This window comes from Mytilus edulis, chromosome 3, assembly GCF_963676685.1.
Source record: "Mytilus edulis chromosome 3, xbMytEdul2.2, whole genome shotgun sequence".
Lineage (NCBI taxonomy): Eukaryota > Metazoa > Mollusca > Bivalvia > Mytilida > Mytilidae > Mytilus > Mytilus edulis.
The window spans coordinates 57704839-57719317 of NC_092346.1; the positions used below are offsets into that span (position 1 = coordinate 57704839).

At 32.8% G+C, this 14479-nt stretch overlaps 1 protein-coding gene across 2 annotated transcripts; it reads right to left on the reverse strand.

Moving 5' to 3' along the window:
• Positions 1–710: 710 nt before the first annotated feature.
• LOC139516928 (uncharacterized) lies at positions 711–14211 on the reverse strand. Of its 2 annotated transcripts, none has more exons than XM_071307398.1 (4): positions 14138–14211; positions 7975–8110; positions 3543–3759; positions 711–1018 (listed from the first exon to the last, which is right to left on the reverse strand). In XM_071307398.1, the coding sequence occupies exons 1-4, from the start codon at positions 14139–14141 to the stop codon at positions 872–874; spliced, it is 504 nt and encodes a 167-aa protein (XP_071163499.1). In that variant the 5' UTR covers positions 14142–14211; the 3' UTR covers positions 711–871. The 2 variants fall into 2 exon arrangements, with proteins under 2 accessions (XP_071163499.1, XP_071163498.1); XM_071307397.1 differs by lacking the exon at positions 14138–14211 and adding an exon at positions 11589–11745.
• Between the last annotated feature and the right edge of the window lie 268 nt (positions 14212–14479).

The window sequence follows — 14479 nt, forward strand, 5'->3', positions numbered from 1 at the left end:
AACTATCATTGACAGTGAAACGAATATTCCATAACAAACGTTGGATGTAAATGATATGAACCTTCGAAGTCTTATATTATAGGATTAGTTTCGTCTTAACTGGGTCAAAAAAGACAGAAGACGGACTTCTAGAGGTCAACATGAGAAAAGTGTAGATCCCATACAATACGTAAATCTCTAAATCACACGGAGTCTAAAATTTATGGTTACATTTAACTGTGTGTAATGTTGTGTGTTATTTTTTTTTATGTGTTTGGGTTGTTGGGTTTTTTTTCTTTTAAACAATATCCTTTTTTTTTTAAAAAGTGTGCGCAAGTTCTTCTCTTTACCACCAAAGCCCTAAATAAATATATATAATAATGCGTATTTTTTTTTAATTTCTTGACGGTGATATTTCGTTTGCTCTTATGGCATGTACTTTTCTGAGTTGATTCGATATGCTTACGATTGTAATGACATCTTAGAGATTATAATGAATGCAATTCTTCACTTCCATAAAGTGGTCAAAACAATGACATTTTTTGGAACTCGAAGCAATCAAAAGGATTAAAAAGTGATCTCAGGTACTCTTGAAGGGTAAGCAGGTCCTGCTGTACATGTGGCACCCGTCGTGTTGCTAATGTTAGTAATTTAAATTTGGAAGAACATTTTAATTTATGATTCAATTAAAAGAATGACATTGTAGATACGTTAAAGTAAAAAGATTTAACTGATGATGATGATAATTTATTTTGATTTTCTTAACCAATGTCAGTTATATTTCAACACAGTAATGCAATTTATAAAACTGAATTACACTTCTGTAGTATTACGTAATGACAGTTATATGACATGAAAAATGAATAGATGAGGTTTGCTATTATGAAATTAACTATTTCTTCCGAGATTCTGTGGAAACTCCCTTTGCGAAACAACCTCCCAACCAGTTGTAAAAGGAAAGCCAGGCATTTTTTGTATCTTCTGTAAATTCATCACCAAGGCCTTCGGATAGGGCGTGAATCAAACACTTGCCAACAACCTAAAAATAAAGTATTAATATTACAAATACTCATCTCAGAGATACTGAGAATATCTGGTAAAGCACCAAGTGATTTACCTTCCATTTTTGTCAAGTTGTGTTTTTTTTTTAATATTGCTGATTTCTTTTTTGCATACCGACATCTCCTTTTGTCTAATAAATCACGTGTGATAAAAAACCAGAAGCATTCAAAAAATGGATCCTTCTGTACATATAATACTGTGGTTCTTTCGAATCATACGACGAGATATAGTTTGATAAAAACACAACCAAAAAGACCATTATTTTTAATGTGTGTCCAATTACTTTCCTTTGTTTTTTTATTTTCCTTTTTGTGGGCATTGTTTTCTCTGATGTTATATCACGCATCGTCTAAAGGGGAATTATCGATGACTCTTGAATTATTTGTCAAATAAATGCAAGTTTTATCCTGGAATATTTCATTAAACCACGTGTTAATTTTTAAAATACACGTGCCAAACCAATGACATACATGAAGTATGTAAATCACTCTGCGGATTTAGTTTACGGGCCCTTGTAGTAGCACTAGGTAAACCCAATGGGTGACATCCCATTAGTCCGACAACCATTATTCCGACATCCCATTACTCCGACAGCCCATTATTCCGACAGCCCAATACTTCGACAGCTCATTATTCCGACAGCCCAATACTCCGACAGCTCATTATTCCGCCAGCCCATTACACCGACAATGCATCGGCAATAGTTGTGTCGATTAATTATTCTTTAAAAGAGCAACTACGTTTTCGATACTATTGGTTGTTGTCCGTTTAGACTCGTTTATTCTTCTCTTACAGGATATATGTATCAGTGCCTTGGATTAATACACATGCTAATTGCAAATCTTAACCCTCGTTATCCTTTTAATGCCTCAAAAGTTTTACTCGTGTCCGTCTGTACGTCCGTTCGTTCGTCCAAAAGTTGGGTTCTGTTCTCTAACTTTAGTTTTTCTACACCAAATGTCATGAAACATATAAACAATGCTTATTACCATACAACACATATCAAGTTTGATTTATTTCGCCTATGTATTCATTCTAGAGTTATGCCCCTTCACAAATGAAAAAAATGCCAGTTAATAATGTTAGTATAACTTTATAAGGTAGGCAAGCAGGGACATTTCTGACCATACCAAACTTAAACTAGTGCAAACTTTTAATGTATCACTATGAGTTTTTTTTTCATTATGTATATTTTGGTTAAAAACAATCACAACAGAAAAAGATCCAAATTGAAGGTTAATACATATGATATGTTGGTTTTACTAATTTTACTGTCATTTGATTGTTCTTGTGTAATATAAAAATGATGGAATGCTGTAATTGCTTGTCATTGAGGCAACTATCCACCAAAGTTTAACTGATGTGGATGTAAGATATATAGGAAACCATATGGCCTTAATCGATGAGAAAAATCCATACCTTATAGTCCGTTAAAAAATGCACCGACCTAATATGCAAGACCATCATGGATAAATGTCGTGAAACCCACATTGTCGTCGGTGACATGACCGTGTAAGAAATAATTCAATTGATAGAACTAACAACCTATTTAATAACAACAACTTCCGTAAAACAAATATAACATACATGGATCAAAAACCACCACTTATCTACAGGCTCTTGACTTGGGACAGGCACATACAGAATGTGTCGGGGTTAAACATGTCTAAAGGAGTCAACACTCCCAAACCTGGACTTGCATGCAGTTGTGATATAGTACAAATATGAGAACAAACTATAAAATACAGTATACCTAATTCCAATTCTGCACATACAAACAAGAAGAGGTGGTATGATTGCCAATTGTCTGTATTTAAGTTAGCAAGGAACTGTTTCGTCATATTTTCGTATATACGGAATTCGAAGTAAATCCATACAGATATAATTCTGTACATTAACATTGGTAAATACATACACGATTTCTGTATATAACATAAACGTTTGAAATAGACCCTAAGACAGACATATATTCTACACTGATACCGCCCAATATTTATTTCTAAAGTGTCGGACAAATGGGTTGTCGGATTAATGGGCTGTCGGACTATTGGGTTGTCGGACTAATGGATTGGCGGAGCAATGGGCTATCGGAACAATGGGTTGTCGGATTAATGAGCTGTCGGACTAATGGGCTGTCGGAATAATGGCGTGTAACCTTAACAATGCAGATTTAGTTTAAAGATCTTTAAACCTTATAGTAGCTCTTGGTATTAACAAACTATTGTTTTAGGTTCAATGTACAAATATTTATTATCTTTCTTTAAAAATTGACTCTGCCTAGTGTTATTTTTGTGTGTAGATTTTTGTATGTTTAAATGCTTCAATGCGCGAGTTTTGTTCTCGGTTGTCTTCGAATATAAACATTTAATTTTGATATGCTTGAATGAAAAAGCTTGCTGATGTTACTGGGTTTTTAAGGAAAAACAATTAAAGGATTTTTATATTATATTGATAGAAGTCCGTTACACGCGAAATACTAAAGGATAACAATGAATACATGCCGGTAAATGTTCTCGCCTGGTTCCGTAGTGGAAATGACGACTGCCAAGATCAACAACTATCGAATTCAGCTTCGTTAAATCATCGATCGTATCAACTGCTATACCAACAACTTCGAAGACACCTTTGACGTGATTTCGTAACTTGGTATTTTCGTTACTGTTACTTGTGTCTGCAAATTTAAACAATGGCTTAACCTCTGGGGCTTCTTCAAACAATCTGAAAGAATGTAGGAAAAAGGAAAATTAGTTGTAATTATAAAAATATTAAGATGTGGTAAAATTGCCAATTGAACAACCCTCCACCAGACCCCAAATGACATATAAGTTTACTACCGGTATAGGTCATTATAAGGCCTTCAATAATGAACAAAACCAAGAAGCGTATAGTGTAATGAAATATATATTGCAAATGTGTATGTGCATAAGGACCATATACGGTTAGAAATATTCAATACATCAAATGAACGTCTCATTTCAGTGGCGGATCCAGGAAGAGGGTTCCGGGGGTTGGAACCCCTACCTTTTTGGACGAGCTATGCTTTTGAATGGGGACATACAGTTGGACCCCCTTTTTTCTCATGGGTTGGGATCCCTTTTTGAAATGATTGGATACTCCCCTGTATTTTGTTGTTTTAAACTTTATACTTGTTTTTTATTTCAAACTTTTGCATTAAGAGAGGGTGCGGAGAATGTCTAAAAGTCATCACAAGTAAAAACAATGAAACAAAACAAAACGAAAATGGACTATTTAAAGTTCATATACTACTATGATGTAACTTATAATAAAAGAGAAATCAGGTAACCCCACATACAAGAGCATATCATTTAAGAAGAATGAATATGGAGAATCATAAGCCCTTCGTCTCGGTACTAGAATATATTACAAACGAGACGATTTCATTGAAATTATAAATTTTCCACACAATATACCATCTTCACCTACATATGGGATATACATTTCGGTTTTCAAGAGCTTGCAGCTGATACTCAGACTTTATAAAACGTTACTAGTGTCTGAACAGAAAGATGATGAACCCGAATTATGTCATTTTTTAAATTCATCGAAAGATACTAAGACCACTTATACATCTCGTCATTGTGTTATGGTCAATTTTGAGTTCTTGTCTTTCATTTTTGCTTATGTTCTTTGTCTATATACCATTTTGTGTTTCTTTGTTTTTTTAGTGATTAAGATAATTTTACAATGTTGACTGCTGTGTCCCAATTTTTGACGTTTTTACTTTTTTTTTGTCAATATAATAGAACTGTTGTCAACTGTCATACAAGTGAGAGGTTAAGCTAGCTATAAAACCACTGTTTAATTACATGTTAAAGTGTTATTTTTTATTTGTCTTTGTATATTTTCAACCTTTACCATTTAGTTCATTTTTGGCAATATCCTTTTGGCGTTGCTCGGTATTTAAAAAATAATCTCGCCATTTTGGTTTTTTTTGGTATTATTTTTTTCCCTTCATTTTTGCTGATGATGACTGCTGTTTTTTTTACCTATTACTTTTGTTTGTTTTGCTTACACATTGTTGTCAATAAATGGAATTTTACGCGACTATCATACACGTAAGAGGTTTACCTAGCTATAAAAATATGTTTAATCAACCGTTGTCTATACAAAAGAAATGCCTGTATCAATTTTTTTGATTTAACCATTTGTTATGGGACCTGCAGGGTTTTTTTTTTTTTTTTTTTTTTTGGAGTTATGTATTTTTGATGTTCTACTTTTTAATGATTTCTTCAGACTATACATTTTTTCATCAGGACGACGTGAGAAAACAATATATTGTCACAGTAAATTAATGGAATACCTTAGAGGAATACATTTACATGTATATGACATGTAAACGTATGATAACTAGGGCGATTGTTGAAAATTCGGCAATTGCACAGAAACCAATTAAAACACAAAAGAAAAATAATAGCACAGTTCTTCCGTTATGATAAGCGTCCATACCTTTTATCAAAATGAAAACAATGTGAGTTGTGGAATGATTGTCAATGAGAAAACTATATGACAATGGACAAGGATGCAACAACCCCAGGTTACCGTATACGGCATCGAACAACGAATAATTACATTAGATGTATGTTTCATTATAATACGTTATTCTGATTGGCTAACTGCACATCACGTGTTATTCCTTAAGCAATAACACGAGGTCCCACAATAAAGTGCACAGGTGAATTAAATAAAAAGTTGATAAAATTCGTGTTTTCATGATTCCAACTAAAAATGTAATTATAAGTATTGAATGCTTCTTTTTGTAACTTCATATGGTTGTAAAAGCGTAGACCATGCGCACATTTTTAGAATGAAGCGCCTCCGCGCTTCATACAAAATGTACTTCGGTCAACGCTTTTACACTATAAAGAAGTTACAAAAAAAAAGCATTCAACTCTTAAGTAATCTTATACCGTATCAAAAGTAAGCAATAAAAACCAAATGATAAAAAGCGACATTTATTGGGATTAATGTTCATAGCAAGCTGGTTTCATTTTAAGCGTTGACACACTTTTTGGGCAGATATGCAAACTATTAAGTACAATTTGATATCATTTAATTGCTTTTATTAGTATTTGTATTTTAAAATAGCTGTAAAATTTAACACGAGTCGAATGAAAATTTTCACAAAATAAATTGAACAAAACATCAACATTAAAATTATTATGATATCACTAGATAAGAAGAGTTTTTTTTTGTATTTCCAATGTTACAGAGCTGAGACTCAAATAAGAAAGGAAACTAGAATTGCCATTGCAAGCAATAGCGGATGTCACCCTTCCCCCTATTGCCACTAAGCGGCAGCCATTTAAAAAAATGTTTAAAATTGAATGCACAAATATACATGACTATACATCTTTCTGTAATTTTTTTAGTTCATTTAGATCATTTTAAAACAAATTTCATTTCTGTCGTTTCCATGGCAACGGCAGCCATTTTGAAATTTTCAAAGTCATAAGTCTCATCTATACATGCCAGTTAATCAAAATATCAAGTTTCATTAAGTTCAAAGCATTTTGATTTTTTTTTACATTTTTGCAGTTTCCATGGCAACGGTGGCCTTTTTGGAAATTCCATCATCAAAAGTCTCATCCAGACTTGCCAGTCTACAATTATATAAAGTTTCATAAAATTTTGAGCATTTTGAAATTTTTGAAATTTTTGACACTTTTGATGGTTCCTATGACAACAGAGACCATTCCCAAAAGTTAATGGCATATATCACATTGGTACATGGGAGGGACCATACCATCAAAGTTTCGATCAATTTGACCTACCATTTTAAGAAAGTAAATGCCACTTTAAGGTTTTTGAACCATTTTGACCTGTTTTGCATTGTTTCCATGGTAACGGCAGTCATTTTTGAAATTCTAACGCCAAATTCCACATCTACCAATGTTGCTCATCGTTACTGTAAAGTTTCGTTAATATTGGAGCATTTTGATATTTTTGAAAATTTAGGTGTAGTTTCCATGGCAACATAGTAGTTCCAATGATTGCCAAAATCCTCTAAAACCAGTATATAGTAGGTAACGGCAGCAATTTGTTAGTTCCAAAGTTGCACTGCAACTCGAAAGTCAGGGTTTCTTGTTATAGTGAACTATCATTTAGATTGGTTCCTTTGGTTCCGAGAAAGCGGGCGGACAAAATTAGGTGGAAGAAAAATAATAATAGGGAAAAAGAAACAGAGGAAAAGCAATATGTCACCCGACATTGTCGATCGGGTGACATAATGAATTAACCTTGATTGATGAGCGTTTAAAAATATAAAATACAGATAACTCTTAAGCTTCAATCTCGCCGGAAAGCAGACAGAATTCATTTCAATTTCCAGTTTATTGCGTGAAGCTGTATATTATTCTCTTTTGCTTCTAATATATTATTGTGTTATGCTGATTTGTTTTCCGTTCGTGGTATCAATTATATTGTTGATGGCAGCGACATCAAATGTCAAGTATCATGGTACCGGTATAAATATTTTATAAACTACTAGAATTGATACCATTGTGAAAGCAATAACCTGTCACTGTACTGATAACATGAATCTTTTAGAACAAATTATATATTCTAATTGTCCTCGTATTATTTTTTATTTCTTTATAAAGTAGACGCTTCTTTCAACTTTTCTTTGAATGCATAATTTTTTACTATTGTAAGTTGAAAAGTTTGCTCCTTTTAAATAACAAGTCTCAAACTTACGTGTGTTCCTTTTGTTCGTTGGCGTTTCCTTATTGTTATAAACGCGTTTTTATAAAATTAGATGTCATTAACTTATTCAAGTTGAATATAATATACTTACTGCATTTTACCAAATGAAAACAAAATTTTTGTTTCTATTTTCAAAACTGATATTTAATCTACAATTTGTCTACAAACGTCTTAAATAGAAACAGCCTATTTATACCATTCCAAACTTACTTTATAAACATTGGCATTCCTAGGTCCGTCAAATCTCCTTTCTTGACAAAATTGGCCCATGACTTTTTAACTGTAGTCGTGTGACTTTCTGTGAGTCCAGGCTGTGGTCCTGTAGACCCAGAACAACCCATTCCACCTGTGAATATTGCAAAATCAAAAATATTATTTCTTACATCATTAAATGACCATATAGACACCCGAATTTGCGTATAAAATGCGTGATAAGTTTATATGAAAATTTGTAATCCGTATTCACTTTATTATATCCCAGTTTTATTAATTTTTTTCTACTCTTAATCAAAGTGTATTTGACAGATCAGCCTTGGTTATTGGATTTAACACAATAAATCGGTCTCTCAAGTACCTATATTAGGTTGATTTTATAATTGTTGGGTAGATATATTGGTTTTGAACAGTAGAGTAGTGAAGTATTTGGTCCAATAAAGATTTAACTGAATGAATTGTTTTTGAATACTTTGAATGCCAATAAAATACATACGGATGACTTTGTTGGCCCTTCTTGTTCCCAATTTCATTACTAGCTTCAATAGTAAAAATTAAAGCACCTTGTTAAAATTGACGATATTTACATTTGTTAAGAGACCACCATAGCAAAAAGTAAAATCACAAAAATACTTCAAACTACGAGAGAAATTCAAAACGGAAAGTCCCTTATCAAATCGCTAAATCAAAGCTCAAAGACATCAAATGAATGGATAACAACTGTCAAATTCCTAATTTGGTACAGAAACAAAGTAAAAGGTCAAGAAAGAAGTTTTGCTTCATCGAAATCATATACAATGGAAACTAGCCCTTGTTTTTTGGTTTAAAGTTATCTTTTAAAGCTGCACCTTGACTGACATGCAGGAATAATTCACCAGTGAAATCTCATTAAAGTACAGATCATTTGTCCAAGTTTCGCTCATAAGGATAAACCGTATACCAGAGAAGAACAGACGAAAAATAAAGTATTTGTATGTAGACAGAAAAAAAGAATACAAAATTAAGACTTTATCATATATCTGTACCTTAAAAAAGAAAAGACAAGACAACAAATTAGCAAAACATTAACCTTATTAGAGTAGATTTATTTTCTCCAAGAGTTCGGAATTCTTATTCAGCATGATTAATGTGTCTTTAAGTGGAGTTTTTCAAGACAAATTAGTACAACGGCATAAAAAGAACATTTGTCAATGTTCATCTGTGGGTCATTCCATTTATTATATACCACTTTACAAGCTTATTGAATTATAAAAGAAGGCAGTTTGCTCTTTCTCGTTTTCATCAGGGACTCATTCTTTATCTTTATACTTTATCAGTTGGTGGATTTCAATGACACATAGCAAAGCATAAAACTTGTGACATCTGTTATATTTGCTCATAACCTTTCTACGAGTTTACACATGTTATTTTTATCTTCAAAAAGTATCGATATGTTGTATCCGTCGAGCGACAAGTTGTACTAAACTACTAACACGAGTTCAAGAAAAATAAAACACAACTTTTGATATCAAAAAGAATTGTTCAACACTCATTGTGTATTTTGCTTCAACTAAATTTCCCCTGTTTTCAAAGAAAAAATCATCTCCGCAAAAAAATAACTATCAAGCTAATTAAACGACAAAATATACAGGTACTAAGTATTCAACTTTTTGGCATTTCTGCTAGATACAATATATAACTACTGGTCAGAAGTGATACTCAAATTGAAACATTTGTTTTTTTTCCGATTGGAAATATAGCTCTACCAAACGAATCATTTAATGTCACACGACACCCTCAAAATTATCTGTTCATTCAAATTGATCTTCAATTCACGCTTCGTAGACAAATAGGCTTCGTTTCGTGGGCAAAAGTCAACGAAACTTACACTTAAATTTGGACTGAAGAAAGATTGTACAAGTTTTAAAGTGTGAGTAGTGATGTATTACAAAATTTTATTGTCATATACAAAAACAATTAACTGTAGCAATAAGTAACAATTCTGTATAAGATATGATCATTATTCATGATTGCAGGTGTACTTATACAGCCACCAACCCCTCTTGTTAGTTATTAAGGGTTGTTTATTTGTGGTTATTGAATGACTACTTGACACAAGACTCAACACTTATTGTATGATTAAGGCGATAAACATAACCCATTCTTCTGGAGATTTAAATGAGGTATGAAAATATGGTCATCTACGTTTTTCTCCAGTTAAGCAGTAATACCCTTGTTAACATGGGCCGGTCGTACGGGATGGATAAATATACAGGCACGTCGAGTCGAAATGGAGACGTTACATCTATAGGTCATCGGTCATAAAAATTTACTCAGTATACTCGGAGTACACAATTTGTGCACAAAACACCAAATCCAGTGTTTTGAATGGTAGAATTGAGTCTGAGGAGGATAATCCTGCTCGAAATTTTTATCGTTACAAGGTACAATTTCGGTCAGTATCAACTTCCCGCCCATAATACCGGTTAACCTCCATTGCAGCACCAAAATTTTCGATTCGTGAATTTATTCCTTCCATAAAATGCATGAGATATTTGCCACAGGACGTTTAACAGACTACGTCAAGCACTCATTTAAGGTGGTACCTAACACTACAGGGAGATAACTCTGTAAAATCACCTAAACGTTTTAATGACGTTGTGTTTTAAAGGGAATATTAAGCTTCTCAATGATCAAAATTAGTGTTTGTCAAACTGCTATATAACCAGTATAATTTTTCTGATAAAATGCTTGGTTCAAATTTTTTGAAACTTTTATATTTTTGTCAAAGGGTCAAAGTAAATACTTTGTCAAAATTTTATGAAAATTAAACGAGCCAAATTAATTTTAGTGAAAGTGTTGGGTACCACCTTAATCATTATTAATCAAAACGTACAAATATGTGTTTAGTTGTCCCAATCAATGAATGATTTTAATGTGTCAAATCAATGGCCACAGCTACACTGTTTTGAATTTCATACTAGTTCCAGAGGTATTAAGACTTTGATGTCAGGAATATCTGTTGCCTAGTTGGTTCGGTATTCCTAATATTTAATGTCCTGTCAGGAGTTTGCTTGATACATAGATATAGAGGGTTACTGCTACTATATGCTGGAACAAATTAAATGAATGTTTCTGAATGACAAAGGTGAAGGTATCTCTTTAGAGGCTGCAGGGGTGAAACCATAACTTGGTTTAACGTCAGGCAATATTCGTGAAAAGTCATTTTTAAATCATATTTGATGTAAAGAGTTGACTTTAACCAAACGAACTAAATCAAAGCAGTGCATGTTAGTTTTATTTTATATTGTATATATATAATCAGAATTTCATTTTGTTTTTTATCCGAAAAAGTCAACGATTCTAATATTACACATCCTTCTGTAACTATTTATTTCTAACAAAACAAGTTTCGTATGCCCTGAAATCGGTATCATATACATCTTTGTGATGGTTAAAACATACATTGGCAATCATAAAACACCTTCTTAATTTTTTCATAGTAAAAACGTTGAAAAATTTTGGTTCAATGTCTGTAATTTTATATAAATCCAATTTAAGAAAAAAGGCCAAACATTATATGGTCAAGCAATGATCTGTACTATTCATGTTTCCTAACATACACGACTTACCAGAAAGCTCAATCATTTTCCCCAAAATGTCCGATTCATTTGATATCCTTGTTAATTTTTTCTTCACATTTTTGTCCATTTGAGGACACATTTTCTCGGAACATACAGCACTATATCCACTCATTCTCCGGTTTAAGTAACAATTTTGGTAAACCTATACCGTTTATTGATTTTGAGAAACAAGTAAGATAATCTGCTTGTAAATGAGAATTTCAAACTCAATTCACTTGCATTATTTATGACACTTTATTTTAGAAGCGTGTTGAACAGATCATTAAAAAGATATATTTGCTAAGATCACAGTGGAAAGCAAGGATTAGCCATCTTATTTCAGCATAAAACAGATTTGAATTATGTCCATGGGGAATTTTGTTAACAATCTCAAAATTCCTAAAAGAGCACTAAAATTTCAAGCATCAGCAAGCATTTATTACATTCGTACTCATTTACATGGGTTTCATTCGGTTTATTGAGAGAAATGATCGTGAAAGAGTATCTAACGGGGGTCAAGTATTGCGAGACGATCGTGAAAGCTCTGGTACCGGATCGTGAAAGACATTTAATCGAGAAGACATATCAGTAAATAATCTAATATAATTAATTACACAGACAAATTTACAACAAAATAAAACTAGCAGTATGTGAGAGAAAATCCAGTTATAAAAGTACATAGTTTTTACAAAACAACAAAAGACAGATTGCTTCTCGACATTTCAATGACATAAAAAATGTAAACAAACATGATTTTTTCACAAATTCGAATAAAATAAACTATCTTTATCCGAATGAGGGCATTCAATTTGAATGAATCAAATGGTTCTCATAGTTATTTTGTATAAACATAATTTGAAACTTGTTAAAAAAAGAAATATTTACACAAAATTTATTTTTCGGACCGTGAAAGATCACGTACCGCTTATTGAAGATCGTGAAAGATCTGATGATACGAAGACGTTCAAGTTATTCTTCAATTATATTCGAAAAACTAGATTCGCCAAGATCCTCAATTAGGCATTTTAAAGTATCAATATTTTAAGAAAATCTTACATGGGTTGAGTACAATATCGTAGCGGCTACGTATCTTCTATCAATATCTATGTTACGACTAGTCTATAGCTACACGTTCAATAGTCAAAATCTACTTATCACTACGTAGCCGCTACGATATTGAATGCAACCCTGTAATGATGATTTGGTGCCACGCAACTTCCAATATCACTGTAGGACATAGTGTAGTCGCCAAAAAAAGCAAATTTTATATTATCTGGAAACAGTATATATAATTTATGTTCCTGATATTATCAACCAATGTAAGTATATTGTTATTATCCTGCAAGTTACATCCGGCACTTGAAACGTTTGTTTAAACATGGACCTCAAAGAGGAGCCAAAAATAAACTGGTACGCATAAAGACAATCCATATTCTCGCTTGCTCAAGATATAAGCGGGGTAACAGGAGATTTTTTTGTACAAGAACAAATATTACAAACACATAATTATTTTTGCATTTGAGCTTGTTATTTGTATAATAGTTGGCTGATTGTAGGATGAAGGTTTTTAATGCCATGTGAAGTACTCGCTAAGTACGAGTTATAGGATAACTACATTTTGTATATTGGAGACTCATAGATGAAGATTTAGTTTTGTGGTCCAGTCCGTATTGAGGATTCGTTAAGCTTTATGGTAACTGTCTGTTGTTATGCTTGTAAGGTGTACATTTTCGACTTTTGAAAGGTTTCCAATAACATTGACCTCATTATCATGCATCATTTAGCAATGGTCGTTTGATGTTGTTTGGCCTTTTGTTTATATACCTGTATGCTATAGCGCCACGGTATTTGGTGTATGGTGTACATTTCTGTTTGCATGGTTCATATATGACGTCAATTGTATTTGATATATTGAATGATAGTAAGATGTCTATGTCTGGCTGTCGGTCAAGGTTCATATACTTTCGACCTTATGTTCCGAATTAATTGGTCAAACAGAACTTTTACATTTGTCAGTTTCTAAGGCACTGTAAGGATCGGAACACCTATATTTGGTGTACGGGATGTTTTTAGAGATCTGTATGACTCATCTGACCTTTACCTCTTTTTATGAAACATTGGCAATCTTTATAAGCGTATTTAACACTTCTTATTAAAACCTTTGATATTACAGACGTTCAACAAATATACTATCATAAGTCGTCATAAAAAATATCTGACGTCACAATGGAAAAGTAAACAATCGATACCAGAAACATCGGAAGTAACTTGCACGAAAAGCACTGTTATGGGTTTTTGCACGAGACGCCCCTGATATGGGTTATCAGCCCGGTTGGGAAATTAGTATGTACTATGGCTTGTGTACTTCCGCTCAATACACATATGCAAAAGCTATCATATCAATGCTAAGTATATGATAAATAAAGATACATAGAACTTAAGACATTACTGTTGCACAAAAAGGTGGTTATCGTTCAATCTCAAATTGTTCATAACGATGGTGTTTTTGTTATAAGTTTTTGGTTGATGCTTAACATTTTGGTTTAAACGTTGCATACCCATACTATTGGCTAAGTAGTGGTGGTCTACCTGAATTGTACTAGACCAATTCTCAGAGCTGAATTTCACACTGATTTAGACACGTGTTTATTTGGGTTTTTTAACTTTCAAGGTAAAGTGTTGAATTAAAAAAAAAAGAGCTTTAATATTCATTCTTATCAAAATAGTTACAGGATTCAATCAGTTGCAGGTATATCAAATGGTAAAAGAAATATTGACTTCTAATTACAGTGAAACCTGACTAAACCGAACCCTTTCGGGACTTGAGATTTCGTTCGGTTTTGGCAGGTATTCGGTTTCATCAGGTTCACACGGCATATGTGATATGATTGGTCTTCAGA

What these genes read in the sequence shown, in the direction of transcription:
- LOC139516928 (XM_071307397.1), bottom strand. Translation starts at nt 11,712, where the DNA reads ATGAGTGGATATAGTGCTGTATGTTCCGAGAAAATGTGTCCTCAAATG. An exon ending in GGAATGCCAATGTTTATAAA is followed by an intron (nt 3,760 to 7,974) that starts GTAAGTTTGGAA and finishes ACATTCTTTCAG; the next exon opens with ATTGTTTGAAGAAGCCCCAG. An exon ending in CCAGGCGAGAACATTTACCG is followed by an intron (nt 1,019 to 3,542) that starts GCATGTATTCAT and finishes CTTTATTTTTAG; the next exon opens with GTTGTTGGCAAGTGTTTGAT.